Genomic DNA, 21,668 nt, shown 5'->3' with positions numbered 1-21,668 from the left:
TTTCTCTTCCATTTCATTTCTATCTCATTTTTTTTATCACACATATTATCAAATGATGTGTAACAATCTACATCATCCATTATTATAGAGGTTCACATATGTGCGCTTTATCTTCTAAAGTGTCCGCTGCATTTTAGAGGAGTCCAATCTATTATATTTTGTCTTTCATTCTATTCTAATTTTTTTTGTTTCTTTTATTCTTTTAGGCATACACCAATAAATATTGTGATGTAAGTTTGTCATCATTTTCCAAAAAAAGAAAAAAAATGTTTAGTCTTTTTATTTTTTAAAATTCTTAATTTTAGTCCTTATAGTTTATTATTCAATATTTTAGTCTTTAAATTTTTAAAATTTTATAATTTTAGTCTCTCAAAATTGACGTCAAATAAGAAATGATGTTAACCAGTATCTAACATGAAGAACTAAAAACTTTAGGAGGTATTGGAACTAAAATGTTCAATAGTATAATATAAGGATTAAAACCAAGAATTTTACTATACAGAGAAATTAAAATAAGATTTTTCACTTCCAAAAAATAGACCATACAATAAAAACAGTTCTATTCATATATTTCGGATGAGCACTCTTATCATAAAGCATCTTATATCCTTTAGAATAAAAAAAGCGAAAGCAATAACGATGGTTGAGAACTTACAGAATCAGTTCTAAACATTATATATTTTGAACAATAACTAATTAGCAAGGAACGTATAGTAGAGGGAAAAAAAAATGGGGGCTTCACAATCACAGGAAGAGCTACAATCACAACGACAGTTTCAACAACACCAACACCCAAATGAACTCACCAGAAGGGAATCATTGTTGTTGTCTCCTGCAGCTAGTAACAACACAAAACAATTCAGCAACAGCACAAAGGTAGTAGATAATGTCACAGCTGCCAACAGCACCAACACCAACTGTTTCATGTTGAATGCGAGAGCACTCTCAATCACCTGGGCAGAAAATCCAGACTATTGGACATGGGTACAGGATAAAGATGAAAGGTACACATCTATAACGAATATATTGGGGGGGTTTTAATATAATTACTACCAAAAAGAATCTATTTAAAAAGCAGTTTTCTAATTAAGTAGTGAACATGACTGACTAATCAGACCAAAAAGGGTAAACGGAATTAAAAAAATTTATTATGGAGAGAGTAAAACTAAATATTGTAAGAAATAAGTGACTAAGATGGGTAAAAAAAATATTCGGAAACTATAAGCGACTTTTATGAAAATGATAAGGGACTAATAATAGTTTACAAAACAAATTTGGACATGAATGTTACATCGGATTAGTTGATCATGCATCAATTCTTTAACCGTGATATATATTAAACGGTTAAATGGGAAAAAAATGTAAGAATTAAGATAGGTTAAATTTTTGTTTAAAGACTAAAAATGAAATTGGAAAAAGGTTTATGGGTTAAAAAATATATTAAACCAAAAAAGTTAATTACATGAAATATTATACGAAAACAAACGTTGAAATCATGCTGATTGAATTTAAATAAGAAATTTTAAAATAAAGCTTTTGACGAAATCAAAGGTGGCGAGAGTTTGTAAATTTTTTTGTGAGTACGAATTCGTGCTAATGAGATTTTTCCTAAGAAAAAATATGTTCTCATAGGTAGATCTATAAAAGTCACTAGCATTTTCTACTTTAAATAACAACTTGTTCTTGCGTAAAAAAAAAAAATCGTTCTATGTATATGTGATTAAATTAAGTATTAGAATTTAAGCACATATTCATCTTGCACAATATTCCAGTCAATCTTTCATTAAAACAATCTATTTATCTATGTTACAGTGGCACGATGATAGAGTTACCTAATCTGAAAATGGTTTGCTGGCTAGAAGTGCATGGGAAATTTGACACTAGAAAACTTTCACTAGGAATTCTATATCAAGTGTCATTTATTGTAATGTTGAAAGATTCAGCTCAAGGGTGGGAAGTTCCAATAAATGTTAGACTTGTCCTTCCTGGAGGAAAGAAACAACAACACAAGGAAAATTTAAACGAGAAATTAAGGGAGTGTTGGATAGAGATTCCAGTGGGAGAGTTTGTGGCATCTGAAAAAGATGTTGGCAACATAGAGATATCTATGTATGAATATGAAGGTGGCAAGTGGAAGACAGGGCTTATAATCCAAGGCATTGCCATCAAACCAAAGAATGAGACTAATCAATCACAACACCACCAACAACCACATGAACTCACTAGAAGGGAATCATGGTTGATGTCTCCTGCAGGTAACTCAAAATACTTCAAGAATAGCACAAAGGCAATAGATAATGTCACAAGTGCCAACAACACCAATTCTTTCATGGTGTATGCAAGATCACTCTCAATCACTTGGGCAGAAAATCCAAACTATTGGAAATGGGTACAACATAAAGAAGCAAGGTACACATGTATCATGAATATATTATATAAGATGTTTCGCCATCACAAAAATCTACTATCTCTATTCTTATTTATAAGACCCATTTTTTTAAAGTTATTTTTTTATAAGACCTAATCCATATTATCTAATGCATTAATTATTTTTAAACTAATATATCCGTAATTAAATAAGAAAAGTTATATTGACATGTATTTAGAAGAGAAAAATAAATATTAGTGACAATATTATTATTAAAAAAGTATATAAATTTAGGATAAATTTATTGTTATAAATTAAATTAATTTATTTTCTTAATCTTGATGAATTAATGAGTTGAGTCTTATAAATAAAAATATGGATAATGGATAGTATGTAAAAAGCATTGTTAGTGTTCTGAGAATCAAACACAGTTGATCAATTGGACTGAAAAACAGTAAACCGATCAAGTGTCAAGTTTAAATAAACAACATGAATGGCCTATAGAAAAACTAGTCAATGAACCATAAAACAGTCTAAAAAAATAAACTTAAAATATTTGTTCTTTTATTTTTTATTCTAAACATATTTTTTTATTATTAATAAATATTGTTATGTATTGTTGAAACTTAAGCGTAAGTATAATGATATATTTAATTTAAACTTTTTTGGGTACTTTAAGACCTTATGAAATTGTGTATTAGTATTTTAGTTTGTAGAGTTAGAGTTATGATATTATGTTTCTTTAATATTATTTTATGTATTATTCAATTATCATCATTATTGTATATATATTATTCTACCACAATTAAACTGTGGCTACATTGTATTAAAATTTAAACCAATGTCTTTTGACTAATTCAATCATCCATCGGACTTAATTAAATATCAATGCTTTTTGTTCCTATATTCCATATTGACATGTATTAAATCCTATTAACCATAAATTCTATCAAATTAAACTTGAGAAATATTGTTCATGGGAAAGATCAATATCAAGTCACTAGCATTGTTTGTTTATATAATAACTTATCATCTGTCTAAAATGATCACATTGATACTTAGTGGTAATAATAATGATAATGAAAGTATTAATTATTTTTTTTAATCTTGATTCAAAGATTACAGTGTGTTAAATATTTGGATAATTTTATTATCCTTAGTAATCTTATTCGGCAAGAAAAGATATTGACTCGAGTAAAAGATATTTATGATCTAGAAAAAAAATATTATAATTATTCTCATATTTTTACCATAACTAGGTGTTCTCAAAAGAGTCTCTTTATGTGTGAGTGTCTAGTTAAAATAAGTCTTAAAACTTATGCACATTGATCTCAAATAGTTCCCATCAATCTTCATTTAAGTTATCTATCTACCTTTCTATAATGCAGTGGCACGATGACAGAGTTAGCTAAACTTAAAATGGTTTGCTGGCTAGAAGTGCATGGGAAATTTGACGCTAGAAAGCTTTTACCAGGAATTCCATATCAAGTGTTGTTTATTGTAATGTTGAAAGATTCAGCTCAAGGATGGGAAGTTCCAATAAATTTTAGACTTGTCCTTCCTGGAGGAAAAAAACAAGAACACAAGGAGAATTTAAACAAGTTAAGGGAGAGTTGGATACATATTCCAGTGGGAGAGTTTGTGGCATCTGAAAAAGATGTTGGCAACATAGAGATCTCTATGTATGAATATGAAGGTGGCATGTGGAAGACAGGGCTTATAATCCAAGGCATTGTCATCAAACCAAAGAACTAAGAATCAAGTAGATACTAAGCTATATATAAACCCCCTCTGCCATAGTAACATGTAATGAAGTATTTTATTCCCATATTTAGTACTCTCTGATCTCTAGTTATAGAATGAATAGAGACATGTTCACTCTAGTTGGCATCTAGAGATCCAAGAAAGAGAAGAAAATATATAAAGATGTGATAAAAAATAATGAGATGGAGAAAATCGATATGCATTTTTAAAGTGTTCTCATATCATTACTCAAATAAAATACAATAGCTTGCTGTTTTCTTCTTTGTCTTGTTCATTCTTTTTTTATTTGTTGGTATTTCATTTGCATAACTGATACATACGCTTCACATGTACTATCAAACATAGAACACGGAGGAATATGCCACAACAACATCAAACGAATATCATTATATACAAGAATTTCAGAACGATGGTATTCATTTTCATAACTGATACATACGCTTCACATATCATACATAAATCGGGAGGGATATGGCACAGCAACATCAAACGAATATCATTATATACAAGAGATGTCATCCATAATCAACAATACATGTGAGTGTTTGGTTTGCCGTTTGCACAGCTCCAAACTCCGTTCACGTGTTCCATAGCAGCAAACGGAACAGTTATATACAGCTGGATTGGAAAAAAAAGGTGGGTTACGTCGAACCCAACATTTTTCCAAACACGCAGAAAGGCTTCAACAGAATGTTATTCATGAGGCATCAACTGAAACAGCCAAAGCATTCAGTTGAACGTGTTGTTTACCCTCGCTGTCTGGGTGAACAATGACAGTAGCATGAGCCTCAGAATAAGATTGATTGGCTCCTTCTTGTGAAACTGATATGGAACACACTTTATCTGCTGTGCTGCTTTGGTCATCTTGGACTTTGGAAATAATTTCCCATTCCTCTTTAAGGGATGCTACTTCTACACCCTTCTCTTTATGCCTCTCCATTTCAAAAGCAGTAGGTAGAATCACATAATCATTGACCGGGTTGTAAAAGGGATCGGGTTCTCCAGCCTTCAGCCAGTGCTTGAGAAGCCGAAATACGTGAGGCTCGCGAAGAATACGCTGATGTTCACCGGGCACGCCAACCCTTGCCTCCGCATTGAGACCATCAGCCTGCATTTAGGTTTAATCAAAATACATTTCGGGCTCTTAACCCAATTATTACCACCAGCACTAATGCTACTTCATTGACACAATACCAAGAAGACATCAATTGCACAAGGATTGTGTATAGGGAAATTAACAAACCTTCGCTGATTCTATAGGAACTGTTCCATCTCCATCAACACATACGTATTTGGCCTGAATATTAAGAAAGATAAAAGTAAGCATTGGCAACCAAAGCAAAGAAGAGAACCAAACTATGACTTGAGGGGGGAAATAATTTACACAGATTTAGCATCAAACATGTTCAATTAAAACTATTCTTCAATTATATCACACTAGAGAGAAAAGACACTGTATGTCAATAATAGAATTAAATATTTTGAAACAATTATATACAGTGGAAGAAAAGAGAAATGAGGTGCATCTATCAAAAAGAATTATTTTTTATGTGAGATCAAGTTTATGAATAGAAGAGGTTGCCACATTCCAAAGTCAGAACATACCACAAGGGCTTTAAAAAGAAATTATTTGCATTTACTAACTCTATTAATCAACACAGTTTATTGACTAATTCAATCAATAAATACTAAAATAAATACAGACAGACAAAATGTAGATGGAAAACTGCCCAGACTTTTATTCAATGCAAGTATAAAGAAAGAAAACTGTATTGTAAACTTGGGGAATCAGTATTGCATGCAGCCGTGCACCATAGCATATGGTCATCCCTCTCCTTTGATACGTAACATGAATCCAGAAACATATATTTAACAGAATGGCAAATGTATTTACCTGGAAATAACGTAACTGTTGCAGATCTGTGACAGGCTTGTCCCCACTTCCAAAGCTGCAGAATAATAGTTATGCAAAGTGATGATCAGTTGGTCATATATTTCCAAAAGAATTATAAATACCTACTTGTATCCACTAGTCCATTCTTAATACACTTCACAAATACCATTTCAAGGGTAACCATGGTACATCCAAAGAATTGATAGAGGCCTTACCAAACACTATGAGGTGTCTCAAGACTGGTCCCATAAATGTTGTAAAATTTAACTTGCGAGGGAAGTTTGGCAGAAGACAGAATCTCCCATGTTTTGTTTGCCCATTTCAGGATCTCAAAGTTGAAAGGCAGGGGCAAATCCTCGCCATTATAATTAACCTGGATCACAGATAGATATCATACCAATCTAATTAACCTACAAACCAATAAACATCCTAGATGATCTTGAATATCAATACTAGCATTCCTTAAATGCATTAATGTATTCTAAAAAGCATGGAAATCCTCCACTCCATTCCCTCCTATCTCCCCCAAAAAAAACACACACAGAAAGATTTGCTTAAAGAAGAGAGTAGAGACTATGTTGAAGTTCCAAGCTCATCTCTAAATATGGAAAAGACAACATCTTTATATTATGATTTTTTCAATTCCAAATTATCCATTAATCATTATTTGTATAGAATTTAATAGATAAAGGCAACTTACAAGTGTCTTTTGCTCTAAAATAACAAATTTAAACTATAACACATTCAATTTCATGGAAATGTTACTGATACCTAAATTTAACCAAGTTCCATTAATTTGCATGCTGAGAAAGTTAACACTGGTAACTCACTATGTTATTTACAAGAGCTTGCTCCAAAACCTTGATGCTATCACATGGTGGATATGACTCCAGAACAATATGTGATTTCCCATCAGAATCATGTCTCTCACGCCACAATTCCAGAGCAGGAATATGTTTCCAATGAGAATTAGGACAACCCATAAGTTCATATATTGATGGGCATTCAATCAGCTGTGACATTGGAAGAAGCTTCAATAAATAATTCTACAATATCAAAATATCTAAATACCAAAAATTGAAAGAGAGAGAGAGAGAGAGAGAGAGAGAGAGAGAGAGAGAGAACAACATGAATCCAAAAAGGATGCATGCTTACAAAAAATAAAAAGAAACATGCAAGATTATGCTTTAAATAATCTTTTACACAGGGAAGCAGCACAACCAATAGAAATAGAGAACACACCATCCAACAATACATATACGGAAAATCCAAATCATGTAGTCTATATGAAAAGATAATACAAGATGAAAGAGTAATCCAATAATAAAATAACTTTTATAAAACTATGAATAATAGCATCCAAATCTTTTTTTTTCTTTTGTATTATGTGACTGAATGGGAAGATCTCATCATCAGTAGTTTCCTATTTCTACAGACTGGTTAATAAACACTTAATCTATCTGCACTACTGTCAATTGCCTTCACGGAGAGTGCGTTTGGTAGAGGGGGGAAGGAGAAAAATACAGAAGAAATAGGGTGGGTCTCACACCTTCTACACTCTACTCTAATTAAAATATTTCTCCTCTATTTCCATCATCTCAACCAAACGCACTCTGAAAGGTAAGGATAAATTGCTCAGACAGTTAGTAAACAAACTCAAAAACACAAATATAACGTTTTGTATTAGGAAACTAAAAATAAACAAACTCAACACAAATCCAGAAGACAAAAATAACTGATCTGTACCAACTGGTGCATGCTCCATTTGGAAATATAAAAGTTTTGTTCCCATCCTTCCACAAATGACATTCCATTTAAAAAGGTAGAATTGATGGTTCCTGGTGCACCTGCAGAACAATGTACAAGTACAACTACACCATTATGCACTTTTCTGTGGCAAAACAAAAATTAAGAGACCCCTAAGTAGCTAAAACAATACAGATGATACGTGAAGGCAACAAAAGCTATTAAGTTCAAATCATATTTTGGTCAACATCAAGTGAATGACAGTGAATGATCTAACACTTCTTTTTTGATATTTGAAAATCATGCTTTTTGCACATTTTTTTTCCATCAACTATTTTAGCCTATGAAGAAAAGATGACAATGCCTTCTTCCAATATATTAAACATGGAAAAAAAAATTAATAGACCCATCATTGAAATGCTAAAAGAATCATTCATCAAATACCCTTAATTATAATTCCATACTTCTTATAAATATAGAAAAGAATTACTTACCCTGGAATGGCGCACAAATTGCAACCCAATTCTTAACATATTTCTCAAAAATCTGAAAAAGACATGAACAAAAATGAACACATGTTACAGCAGCAGATAAATTCCAAGACTCAAGTGTATAAATCATAAATTGACAAATATATATGATTAGATTAAATGGAAACTACAAAATAGATCAAAACTGATATGAGAAGCTTATGAGATGTGTTACATCGCTTTGCAGGCACATGAAACATTTCACCAAAAGACCGCCCATAGAATGAGTTATAATGTTTATTTTCTTCCCTCCTGCAGCATTATAAATTGATTCTAACTTTGCAGCCAACCGATCCATTGTTTCCTGCAACCTAATTTCATATGGTTAAATACTTGTTAGAGACCTTATCCTTAGGATTGTGGGAAATCATACTACCTACCAATAGCCAAAAGATAGATACACTGGAGAGACATCAATCAGATTAAATTCATTTGCACAATTACAGTTTACTTCAGGCTATGTTTATTTATCAGCTAATAGCTTCCTCAGAAAACTTATCCTTTCATAATAATAATAACAAATTATAAAAATACTCAGCAATTTTTTTTACAAAGAATCAATTCCATTATAAAAAAAAAAATATAGAATCAGTTTTTCCTTAGCAGAAAGATGACATAAAATAATCTCATAACATGTACATATTTGAAATTTTTTAATTTCACTATTATGGATTAGTGATGAAAAGGGAAATGATTCAATTTTCAAGATTAGTTAAACTGCTCCAGCTTTAAAATAATTAGGTACCTGTTGCTTTGGCGAAAATCATATCCAAAACCAAAAAGCGTCTTTCCCTCTTCAAACCCCCACTTACGCATTTCAACGATCATGTCATGGAAATAATACACAGAATCACTTCCCAACATCTGTTCAAAAGAATTATATAGGATTCATGAATAACTTGCTTGGATATCTGCATTGCACTTCAACAAACTTTAAAACAAGCATACCAAGTCAGGGTCCAAAATATCAATTGCATGGAGTCCATGCCTATCTTCAGGAACCATAATTCTTGAATTTGGATCCATGGACTCGGTTTTTCCTGTTTTCAAAATAGATTATTAGGTAGGTTAAGATCGCCAAAGTCAGTTTCTTACAGCACACTCGTCAGCACAGAACACAAATTATTTCAGTGAAGAAAATAAACAGGCCAGGAACAGAAGCTTGGACAGCACGAGCATTAAAGACACAAGAATACAATTTGGGGCCATTTAGAATAGCTTCTTCAGAACTGGTTTGGACTTATCATATAAGCACATAAGTTAAAAATTGAAGGTATTTAGTTAAGCTTTAGAAAGTGACTCCTATAAGCTCTTTTACTTAGCTGGTGTTTGTTTGCATATCAAATCCTTGAGTCAAGTGGCAGTTTCATGTCAACAGCGTAAAACTAAAACTCAGAAACTACTATCTGTAGCTTTTGCTCCACGTGCATCAAATACTGATAAACATTAAACCAAACATGCAGTTAATAACTTCCATGGTGATCGGTGAAGCTTATCAAAAGAAATAAGTTTTCACTGATAAACTCTTAATTAAGCTATTTATCCAAACACGCACTTGTTCAATCACAAGGTTTGCTCCCTGTCCTACTGCAATTATATAATAAGTTGTTGCAAAGCAAGGAAAAAAAATTAACGAACAATTCGTATTTTTATTTTTAGCATATAAACCTGCAATTTGACTTAATTCGATATCAATTTTATTTCATCTTCAATCCGAAAACATCTTCAGAAAATTGACAGCATCAACGAACAGCAAAAACCGTTAAATTAGCAACACGCGCAACTAAATAGCATCAGTTTCAGCTTTTTCAACGTGCTTTTTAATTATTTATTTTCTTAAAACGAAAAATTAGGTCCTACCGGTGGAAGGATCGTAACGCGACCAAAGCTTGGTCTTGAGCGTGTACTCGGCGTTGAGGAAGCGAACCCAGACGCGTTCTCGGCTTCCTTCGGATTCGTCAACGGCGTGCAGCATGGAGCCTCCGACACCGGGCACCAGCAAAACGGGGTCCAGATTAGGGTTCACGTAGGGCTGAGGCTGCGGGTTCTTGATCAGCTTCAGCCACAGCTCCAGCGATTGAAGAATTTCGCCCAGCAAGATCGCCATCGCGAGTTAGGGTTTCGATCGGGAATCGCGAGTTAGGGTTTCGATGATTTGATTTGGGGAAAGTGCTGTGTGCTGTTGGGTTAATTTCGTCACGATGAGTACGCCAGCAAAGTTCTGCGTTGCACGGAAGAGAAGAGACGATAGCGTGGAATGGACAAATTTAATTATTTGCCACTTGTCAGATTCGTTGTGGTCACTAACTTTTCTCATATGAATAATTTCTTGATTTAATAGCAAATTTTATCATTTTAGTGATTTTGCAAATTTTATTATTTAATTTTTTATTTTCATGAATTTTATCACTTAATTTTTTCAATTTTTACATATTTTATCATCATTGACATGCCATAAAAAATGTTAAAGAAAAAGTAAAATAATGTTGTTTTGTTTTAATGTAATGATAAAATGTAAAAAAATCAAAAATATTGAATGCTAAAATTTATGAATTGATGAAAGTTAATAGTATAATTCATAAAAATAAAAATTGGATGGTAAATTTAATAAACTAATAAAAATTAAATGATAAGAAAAGTTGAAAGATAAAATCCATAAAATTATGAAAATTAAGTGATAAAATTTATAATTAAATAAAAAATTAAAAAATATGAAATTGTGGATATAGTTGGTGATTCTTAATATTTTGTTACCATAACAACTCTATGGATATTGGTTTCTTAATTTAGTAGATCTAGACTAGATACAGGGTAGTTGATTGAAAAATACTAGTACCCATAATAATTGAGTAATTAAGCATTTTAGCCTATAAACGTGTTTAAGCAAATAAATGGGAAATATATGTTATTTTATTAGTTTGGATAGATCATAATTGGCTTTTAGACCATTGACTTGGATGTTAAATAGTATATTGACGGAAATACTCATTCTAAAGATAACTTCATATTAATATTATGATTTAAAAAACAAATAATGCACAAGATCAAGAAAATTTAATTGCCTATTTCTGATTACGAGTTTGACTTTGTCCATTCTTAAATCTAAAGGCCTATATATATATGTTTATCGGCATTTTTATTTTTTTTGCAAGTGCAAGATTCAAATATCATGTTTATATATAAAAAGAAAATCTAAAAGGCGGGTTAGGAAAGGAATTTGTTATTCAATGTTAAATATAATGATATTTATTGAAAATAAAATTTCAGTTAAATTAATCATAATTTGGAAACAGTTTCATTAAGATAAAATTAGTTGAAATTTATTTATATTTTTTAGACAAACATTCAAAATATTTTTTTCTTACATTCAAGATCTATCTTAATGAGATTTTGTCAAGATACACAAAAAAAATAAAATATTTTCATTGTGTATCTTGCTTAATTAATAACAAGTGTCAAAACCAACTCCAATAATGATGGAAATAAGGGGAAAAAAATCAAATATCTGTGTAAGCATAGAATTACTATAAACTAAAACTACCTTAGTTGAAAATTAGAATTTTATCTTGTAATTGTGACGGCCTGTTTTTGAATCACTAACATTTGCAGAAGTCTGGTTGTGTTTGTCTCTTGGTTTCGATTTCGTTGATAGCAAGACTTTTAAGAAAAGAGCGCTGATACACACACCGGTAACGTCACATAATAAATATTATTTTAATATTTAATAAAATAAAAAATTAAAAGAAAAGAAAATATTTTAAAATGGGTGTGTTGTTTTGAGTGGGTGTTTGTTAAACATTGATCTTAAGAAAATCCTTTTGTCATTTGTAATGGATTTGGGATGCTTTATGGAGTGTGAACCCAAACTGTACAACCCGGCCGCATTATGTTCCTTTTAATATATTAAAATATTAAATAGTTGTAATGTTTTCTTTGTTTAATTAGTTTTGTTAAAAATATTAATCAGCATTTGAATCCCAATTTCTATATGTTCTTTTTTTCTTCCTCAACGCACCAATCAATAAATAGACATGACAACGAGATGGGGTAAGGACAGTATTGTCTTTCCAATTTCCGACCTAACCCCTCATGTCTCCATATCCTATACCCAACAAATTAAAATTTATTGTGTCATTCCCGTACCTATTCGATATCGGGTATCCCCGACCTCGTCTCGTATCTTATTCAAATTAGAAAAACAATTTTTTTAAAAGAAAATATTATAAATTTGATTTTAGAAAAAATAAATTGATTGTTAAATATTTATTTTTAACTACTTATATATCAATAAATTTATTATAGCGCATGTGTTTACAAAAATCGTTAAGAAAAGAATATTAAATTATGTAAAAAATTTAAAATAAAATTAACTAATAATAAAAATTCTAGGCCTTTTGATTAAATTATGCAAAAATTCTAAAAATTTTAAGTGACGGGATGGGTTCGGGGTCACGACGGATGTAGTAATCCCATACCCGTACCCGACTTTTGGTTATTGGGAAAAATTCGAATCCAATCTCATACCTGATCAACTCGGATATTATCCGTCAAAGTCAGGACGGATTCAGACTGGTACCCACAAGTATGGGTTTTATTGTCATGTCTAATAAATACGTTAACTTTGATTGTTTAATTGGTTCATCTATTGTATTGAATTGAAAATTTGCAATAATGTTTTAATTTGGTTGGTTTATTCCTTTAAAAGTAAATTTTTAGTAAGGAATTAAAATGGTATTCTGCTAAGGAATTAACACCGCGAAAAGCTTATTTTTTGTGTGACCTAGCTTTGTGGATCCATATATATATAATATAAGGTGAATTCTAGGGTGCGAAAGTGAAACTTCTTTCGGACCCTATGTAAGTTTAAAAAAAAGGGTCGCAGTCATTTGGGTCCGTCCGATTTAATAATAAAAAAATTGAATGAACCAGATTTGATGATGGCAACCGGATTGAGAGGTTGCACTTACGGTCACTGTTCTTCCCTCCCCCTCTACCTGTGGTCGAAGAGGCTACTTAATCTCATTGAGGCTCGCCGAAATCTTGCTAGAGGCCAACACTACCAGCACCGCCACCATAGGAGGCAGCGATGTTTTTTCTATCAAAGAGCATCAAGTCAAGCCTCTGATCCCAGGATCCCAGGATCCCAGGAACAGAGGCGGCGAAGAGGATTTCCTCTTGGAACAGCGACGGGCCCTCGTTCACGAGCATCAACGCCTTGAGCGCCACAATCCAGTCGCACGTCTTCCCCAAATGCTTGTCGGCGAGGGAGAAAGGGTTCTTGTAGGGGTGAAGAAGAAGGCCGAGTCTACGGTACTGTTTTTTGATGAGATCAAGGTCTTGGCACGTGCAATCGACCTGGAGAATAGCGTACCAATCGAGGTGGTCGTTGGTGATTGGCTTCTCGGCAACGAGGAGGACGTTGACGATGGCCAGGATCTGGTCGGAGCCTTTGAGGAGCAGCTTGGCTTCTTGCGCGAGGCTCCCTAGCCCCACCATTCACGTTGCCCGCAAGTTCGCGAATTGTGGCAAAGATTGCGGAGGCGACGTGGGGGCTGAGGTTCCACATGGCGGAGGTCAAGGACTTCAAGATCCAGCTGCAGGGTGCGGCGGAGGGGAGGAAGGGGAGGCTGGCGGTCACGGCGGAGGGCCGGAAGTCACTTTTGTGACTAAGACAATGGAAGGGGAGGGCCGATACCCCAAGCAGATCTCCACTGTTTGATTTTCTAATTTTAAAATCGAACAGACGCAATGCATTCTCTGAAACTTGCGTTTGGTGCGAAAGTAGTTTCACTTTCGCACCCTAATCGCTGTCATAATATAAATATATAATTTTTTCTAAATCAGTATAAAATATTCACCAATTTTGTTAATGATTAATTTAAAAAAAAAATAGTATAATTTTTTCATCAAACCACGTTTTTTTCTATTTGAACTCCCGGACTATATAACATAGAAGTATACGTGCGTGTCACGTGTTAGTGAGTGGATTGGAGTTAAGCAGCCACTCCTGGACTCTTACGTTGTTGACATATCCTGTTTCAGTTGCGCTTAAGGTTTTCTTCTTATTACATAGGAACAAACGAAATGAAAATTGCTTCCTTGATTTCTGGTTGCAATGACTACACTCACCTCCTCTCTATTAAGGTAAAACTCTTGTCACTCTCTCACTTGTCCTCTCTGATTTTGAATTATGTCTTATGTGTTAAGCCAGAAAAAGAGAGAAACTGATCACAAGTAGAATGCTGGGTATTGAATAATTATTGATTTAAAGGAGCATGTGATGAGGGAAGAGAAGCCAATTCCTACTACAAGGAAGAGTGAAGTGAAGTTTCTCAAGAGCTTGACTCGTCTTGTGGCTGCTTTTCTAGTCTTATCTCCAATTTGCAGCATTCCAGGTTAGTACTACTCCTTATCCATGTCCTCTTTTTAAAATACTAAAATGCCCCTGCTTTTGATTCAAATGACATGACTGCCAACATGCAATCCACCTACTCTTGTTTTATACGTCTAGACAAAACAATTCAAAAAAATTACAAAATTAATTTATTTGATGATATATGAATCATATGAGAACTTCACATCAATCAAGAATCAAATCTTCAATGCATGATTCTTCTTGGAAGATACGTCTTATGGAAGAAAGAATATGAAAAAAATACTAATAACACACTTTTTGATATTTTTTTTAAACACATACTTTATTATTAGATTGATTGAAAAATACATTTTTTGGTGGTCCCATTTTAGTAAATAATCAATCATACACTATCATCTACAATAAGTTTTTAGCTTAAAAGTCATACTAAGAAATTCTGATTTATGAACTGAAAATGTATGGCATCTCATGCTTGCCAAATATTTGTGTGTGCCAATTGGCTAAAATCTGTTTACAGTTATTGGATCAACTTAGTTGTTTCCTCTGATGTATCTTGTTTCACTCATCTTAAATGTAAGAGAAGAAAGTGTACTCTACAAAAGAACTAGCACTTCTGGATTTGTAAGCTATTCTAAAGGTAATCTTTACAAGAAAGAAACATGAAGTTTTCATGTTAAGCTTATTCTACTCTACAGTTTCAAGTGCTCAAACCGTAGATATTCAGAGAGGAACCACGTTGTTTCGTCAAGCTTGTATTGGATGCCATGATGCAGGTGGAAACATAATACAACCGGTGAGTATCCCCTTATGCATGACATTTCTTTATTTTTTTTTCTTTTTAAACTGAAATTAATTTGTTCTTTCTTCCTTATTCTTCCTATTTTAACTTACAAGGGGCAACTCTATTTACAAAGGATTTACAGAGGTAAATGGAGTAAACCTAAGCACCCTCATGCAGTGAATTGAAAATATGGAATAGAAAGCACTGAAATTTTTAAAGGATAAAAGTCTTAGTTGAAATTAAAAAATTCAGAGATCATTTCTTTCATACTTAATGAAGAATGAAAATAATCTATCAAGTATCAACTGTTTCCTATGCAAGTTATTGCAAACTGCTCTTGCCTAAGTTGAAGGCATGAATCAATATATCTTTGTTGTAAATTGCTAGCTTAGCAAGTTCTTTAGAGTATCAACAAATGTGAATTTGAAAGTCACAGGTTGTTGGCCTCTAGCAACGGCTGTAGCAAACTTCTGAGTCTTTGTGGTATATCTTTGAAATAATCCAAATGTTATTGCTCAACAGAAATGAAGTTGATACAGAAGAAGCAATCTATCGTGTCACATACTATGGCAAAGCACGAATGCCAGTAAGTTATCTTGTAGGATTAGCTCTCTATGTATTCAAATGGATATGTAGGAAAGAGGGAAAAAGACAACCCATTAGATCATTTAGTTACTTTAAATCATAAAAACATGAATATATTATCTAGTTTCTATTTGAGTAAAACCAAACTTGACCAACAATGTATAGTTTTGTATGGTTAAAATTAACTTCACTTACCTTTCACTTTCACTAAATGTACATACATATACATTGTCAATATTTTGTTTTTCATCATTCACATTTTATGTTTACTGGTTTAAATAATTTGTACGCATATCTAGATTCTACTTGGTCAAAGAATGTCTTACACTTGCTTGCAGGGCTTTGGTAAAGAGTGCATGCCACGGGGTCAGTGCACATTTGGAGCTCGTTTGGAAGATGAAGATATCAAGACATTGGCCGAGTTTGTCAAGTTACAGGCTGATCAAGGGTGGCCAAGTATAGAGACTAAAGAAGAATGATTTAATACATATTTGGTTCAATTTAATGAATTTATAAAAAACAATTGCTTGTTCGTTTCAATTTTTTAAGGGAACTTTTGGAAATTAAATGATTTTTTATGTCCAATTGAGCTGAACAAAGCATGCTATTAACTTTTGTTTCATCTTTTCATAATATATGAATGTTTGGTTTACAGTTATTTTGAGCTTACACAGTTATTTTGTGCGCAGACATATGCTGGCATGGAAATTTTGGATTTATTTATATAAATTTTGATAGGATTTGGGCTTGGATTCTTTTGAAATTACTAAAAATTAAGGCAAACAGAAGCCCTAGCTACTACTAGATGTATACTTGTACCCAGGTCCTCTTGTCCAAGCAAATTATAGATCTAAAGGCAGAAGATCATCAAATTCTTTTGCATAAATTATTTTTTAAAATTCTCTTTTAAAAAAAGCTTATAATTAAAAAAGTGATTACCATAAGTATATTTTATTGAAGATAATCAATCATATTCCAGCAAAGCATAATCACTTTGAACGATAAAATTTTCCTTTCAAATAATTCAAGTAATTACATATTCAAGATTCAAACTCAACTATTGATTTTAATAGAACAACCTTACATATATTAATACACATGTTTGGCCGTAAAAGTGACTATTATTATTATTTTAAATATATAAATCAAACTAACCATGCATTGATTTGAATGAATCCCAAAGTTTTGTATGAGTGCAAACAAAGCCTTAATTGAAATGCTTGATTTTGAAGGGTATATTTGAGTGTCAAGTCAAAATAAATTTATAACAAATTTGACCTTTTTTCAGGGTTTAATTATCTTTTTTTATCCTTATAGTTGCAACAACTTCTTTTTTGATTCATACAGCTTAAAACATCTTATTTTGATTTTTATAGTTATATTTTTTTTACTTTTTTTTATTATCGTCATTAAGTGTCAACTAATATCATTTGAAAGGAAGTGACGTAGCTCATTTAATCAACATTCGGTAATTTTAGATAGTGAGAACTGAAAGGATAAACAAATAATAAAACTATAGGAAATGAGATATTTTAAGGGTAATAATAAACTCTTTTCTAAATCTAATGTTTATGTTTGATAGACAGTTCTGAAGACCATGGCATGTCCATGAGCCTACTTCCCAGCCCCAAATGTCAAGAGTACTGCTAGGTGCACCCAGCATTATTCTTGGTGCATCCAGCACTAACCACGAAAAGATAAAAATACTCTTTACGGATCAAGTTGATCCGTAAGTCTTTTACGGATCAACTTGATCCGCAAGGAGAGAAATTAATAAGGACAATTTTGTCATTTTCAAAGAATGTTGGGTACATCAGCAATAATGTTGGGTGCACCTAATAACACTCAAATGTCAAACTCCTTATGTCTTGGGCCTGCGGCCTGGCAACCTACTCCACACAGTCAGATATAAGGGTGTTTATATGTTGCTTTCTTAGTCCCCTTTGGTAGTAATACCAAACATACATATCAATCGTTTAAGGAGAAAGAGAGTAAGAAAAAAATAATAATAAAATTACGTGAAATTCATATTTTTATATTTTATTTTAATTTAAATTTTTTATCTTAATTTATTTTCTTTTTATTTCTTTCCTCTCTGCTGAATAGATCCTTAATGTCTACTAAGCAATATAATTTATTTTTTTTGTAGAATACTTAGGAAAAATGGGCCAGTGATAATTAACTGTCTCATTTAGTGGGTCACCAAATCAAGCAAAACTTTGACTTAGATAAAGCATTCATGAAAAAAGTTACGAGTCAAAATGAACCAAGCGTGGGGGTTAAAACTTCGAAGGATGATTCTCACTAAACCCTAGGCAAGATGCATGATGACACATTGAATCAAATACGTGAACATAGATCCCCAAAACATTTAACAAATTGCACAATGCTCACAAATCACGCCATAGCTATATATAGCTCCACCTTTTGTGCTCTGCCCTGGCCCTTTCAAGTATATAAAAATATTATTAAAGATTCCCACACCAAGAGCAATAGTCCTCCCAAGCCCCAACAGCCAACCTATAATCAAAACGGGACAAACTAGATCTCTATTCATTTTTCCCATGCGTAAATGTGGAGAAAAAAGGTCAAAGACTAGACTAATCAAGAGCCATTGGGTGGTACAACTTGTCACTTTATAGTTTGTTGCCATGTGCCACTTTGTGCTTGGTATCATGGAATTTCCCTCAAGGCAAGGGTTTCTTCATCTTTGCATATTGTCGATTTGATGAATTAATCTTGAAAATAGCTTTATACACATAGCAACTTGTGTTTTTAATTACATTCTTGTTTTTTTTTTTATATATAGAAGCAGAAAAAGATGATGTATTGGTAAGTTTTAATATACTAGAAACAGCTGTTACGAAAATTATTAATTGATTGTCAATTTCCTGTATTTTTTCAGGCTATTGATGGGAGATAGATACTTCTTTTCTCTTTATCCCCCAATGCTTGTTTAGAAAGGAAATAATGCTTGAAATAGATTTTTGTCATGTATATTCAACAATTGTTCTCGAAAATTACTGAACAGGTAAATCAACTAGCGCATAATTATTTTAATTTTACCTATAATTTTTAAAATTTGTGTTTTTAGTATATAATTATATTGAATAATCAGAAGAAAAATTGTTCATAATGATTCAATATGAGGAATTGCCTCCCGTAAATATATATGATTTGTATGTAAAAGGAAAAAAAAGAAAAGAAAAGCAATACTTCTCGAACCGTGCTTTTGGATCTCCACGTTGCATCCATGCCAAATTGATGGAACACAAACGAGTCCCTTTTATTTAATTATTTAATAGACAAACACAATAGTAATATTAAGGGATCGGAGTACAAGGATATATACTCTAATCCACGTTCATAATAATCCTTGATAATTTTTACAAAGCTAGCTTAACACATTAAAGACTTAAAGGAAGATATAAAGTTGGTTGAATGCTTATAAAAAAATAGAAAGATTTATAATAAATTAACAATTAATATTTATAGATAAAAAAAATATTAAAGGCTAAAGAGGATAAGAAAATTAAAAACTATTTATCAATTAATGGAAAACCAAGATCATTGTCTGAATTTTCATGAGATCCAAGTCTAATCAAATCAATTTCCCCATTTTTAAATATCACCTAGTTCTTTTATGGCGTTCTTGAAAACCAAGATCATTGTCTGAATTTTCATGAGATCCAAGTCTAATCAAATCAATTTCCCCATTTTTAAATATCACCTAGTTCTTTTATGGCATTCTTGTTTTTGTTGTTTTTTTTTTGGTGAGTGAAGTAAAGAAGAAAACAAATTAAGCACGGGTGAAAACCACCCTATCTCTATCAGCTACACTAACAAATGACTAATAGCAACTGGTGCTTGGCCTATCTAGGGAAATCTTTCATTGCTGCTAGCTCTTGTCTTGGCCATATGCAATCCTCCACTTGATTGGCTTCTATGGTGTTCTTGTTTGGGTGCATTTAGGGGAAAATAATATAGAGAAGAGAGAAATAGAAGAAAAATATATATTAAAGATTGGATGGAAGGAAGTTTAATACATATTTTCTTTTGCTTTATTTTTAAAGATTATATAATTATATAACAAAAATAATAAATAATTTTATATTAAGAAAAATATAATAAAATGTTTATACCGCTGAAAGGGAAAAAAGTTGTAGAAAAATAATCATAAGTTACAAATTTTGAGCTTATTTTTTGAAACATTTTTTTTTTCTAAAAAAACAGCTAAGATTTGGGATTGTAATTACAAGCTGTCCAGAATTATTGTTAATCTTTTTTTTTTGGTAAAGTTTTATTTTTAATCCTTTAGAGTCAACATCTCCAATATTACTCAACTCTTTCCCATATTTAATAACTGTTGTAACCAATTCAATGACGTCAACTACATGTATAAAATATAAATACATTGAATCAATCAGCTAATTGATTGGTCAACTGTAATTTTAATTGCAATGGTAAGAAAACCATCATCATTCGAAAAGTACTTGCTCATTTCAAACATAAATGTTAATTGGTTTGTTAACTTTAGGTTACCAAAACAATTAGTAAAAAATACACAGATGGCTACAGGGAATGTTAAGGTATCTAATATTTGGAAGGAATGAAATAGGTGTCGATCTTCTTCACATTTCTTAAGCTCTCAATTTAAAAACTTATAAAGTGAGAAGAGAATTTAAAGTAAATAATTTTAATTATTGATAAGAAAATGATATTCCTTACACATACATACATGATTGATTATGTATATATACATAATATTAATTTTGATTTTTTTATTAATAACTGAGATTAGTGCATTACTATTTAAAGTGAGACTGGCTTATTCTAGCTAGAAAAGCCAAATTCATATAATTCTCTATTCTAACAATTAGGCATAATAAAAAGGTAGATCGATCGCTTAAAAAAACAAGGTGGGTAACACTCTTCTGGACTTTTTTTTATAGATGACTATAAGTATTCTTAAGAGAATCAATATATATATATATATATAAGTAGTAATTTTTTTTCTTCGAAAATTTAATATGGCTCTATATTTAAGATTTAGACTCGAGGCCATTAATTAATACAGAATAATTTCATTTGAATTGATCATACACTCAAGTGGTAGCTCTTCTTGTCTTCATCTTGCAAATTTCAATGTTATTATTTAATTACTATATCTAGCTCTATTTTCTTAAATTAAAAAAATCCAAATTAGAATTCAGTCAAAACAGATTTTCTCTATCAAAATTAGGTAGGGATTAGACGAATATTCGCAATTTCTAATTTAACTGTCATGTCAAATCTCAATAAAAATGACACATAAGTATGAAAAAAATATTTTATATGGAGCTTATTTATAGTTGTTAATATATTTTTTTAATTTACCGATATGCCACCTCTTACTCGAGGAAGAAAAAAAAGTAAAATTTGAATCCTATTTTGGAGATAATCGATAATATGAATCGAAGCATGTGTTTCATTTTTGTTTCCGGGTGTCTTATATTTGAAAAAGGTCACAGAAAATGGAATCAATTGTTACTAAACTAATATTATTTAATATCTTTGTGCTTCTTTAATTCTGGTTGCTCAGTGTTTTTCTAATGATCTAGTTGAGTGTCTCCTTTGTGTGGTTG

General features: G+C 31.8%; 3 protein-coding genes across 10 annotated transcripts; 2 read left to right on the top strand and 1 right to left on the bottom strand.

Moving 5' to 3' along the window:
- The first annotated feature begins 693 nt into the window (after window positions 1-693).
- LOC100798352 (uncharacterized) lies at window positions 694-4,389 on the top strand. The gene is made up of 3 exons (XM_003556626.5): window positions 694-1,004; window positions 1,813-2,409; window positions 3,757-4,389. The coding sequence occupies exons 1-3, from the start codon at window positions 730-732 to the stop codon at window positions 4,121-4,123; spliced, it is 1,239 nt and encodes a 412-aa protein (XP_003556674.1). The 5' UTR covers window positions 694-729; the 3' UTR covers window positions 4,124-4,389.
- A 102-nt stretch (window positions 4,390-4,491) lies between these two features.
- Window positions 4,492-10,625, bottom strand: LOC100777083 (lecithin-cholesterol acyltransferase-like 4). Its single transcript, XM_003556281.5, has 11 exons — window positions 10,163-10,625; window positions 9,251-9,342; window positions 9,048-9,166; window positions 8,478-8,613; window positions 8,267-8,318; window positions 7,773-7,873; window positions 6,857-7,039; window positions 6,242-6,399; window positions 6,027-6,081; window positions 5,376-5,429; window positions 4,492-5,240 (listed from the first exon to the last, which is right to left on the bottom strand). Exons 1-11 carry the CDS (start codon window positions 10,407-10,409, stop codon window positions 4,830-4,832), a joined length of 1,608 nt encoding a protein of 535 aa, XP_003556329.1. The 5' UTR covers window positions 10,410-10,625; the 3' UTR covers window positions 4,492-4,829.
- Window positions 10,626-14,275: 3,650 nt separating this feature from the next.
- LOC100797820 (cytochrome c6, chloroplastic) lies at window positions 14,276-16,702 on the top strand. Of its 8 annotated transcripts, none has more exons than XM_006605448.4 (6): window positions 14,276-14,446; window positions 14,574-14,697; window positions 15,374-15,471; window positions 15,573-15,603; window positions 15,982-16,045; window positions 16,383-16,702. In XM_006605448.4, the coding sequence occupies exons 1-6, from the start codon at window positions 14,387-14,389 to the stop codon at window positions 16,504-16,506; spliced, it is 501 nt and encodes a 166-aa protein (XP_006605511.1). In that variant the 5' UTR covers window positions 14,276-14,386; the 3' UTR covers window positions 16,507-16,702. The 8 variants fall into 8 exon arrangements, 5 of the variants coding, with proteins under 5 accessions (XP_006605511.1, XP_003556673.1, XP_014627811.1 ...); XM_003556625.5 differs by having other exon boundaries at window positions 15,374-15,475; XM_014772325.3 differs by having other exon boundaries at window positions 14,514-14,697.
- The last annotated feature ends 4,966 nt before the right edge of the window (window positions 16,703-21,668 follow it).

The sequence above is a fragment of the Glycine max genome, chromosome 20 (genome assembly GCF_000004515.6).
Source record: "Glycine max cultivar Williams 82 chromosome 20, Glycine_max_v4.0, whole genome shotgun sequence".
Classification (NCBI taxonomy): Eukaryota; Viridiplantae; Streptophyta; class Magnoliopsida; order Fabales; family Fabaceae; genus Glycine; species Glycine max.
This window is presented reverse-complemented; position numbering and strand designations above follow the sequence as displayed.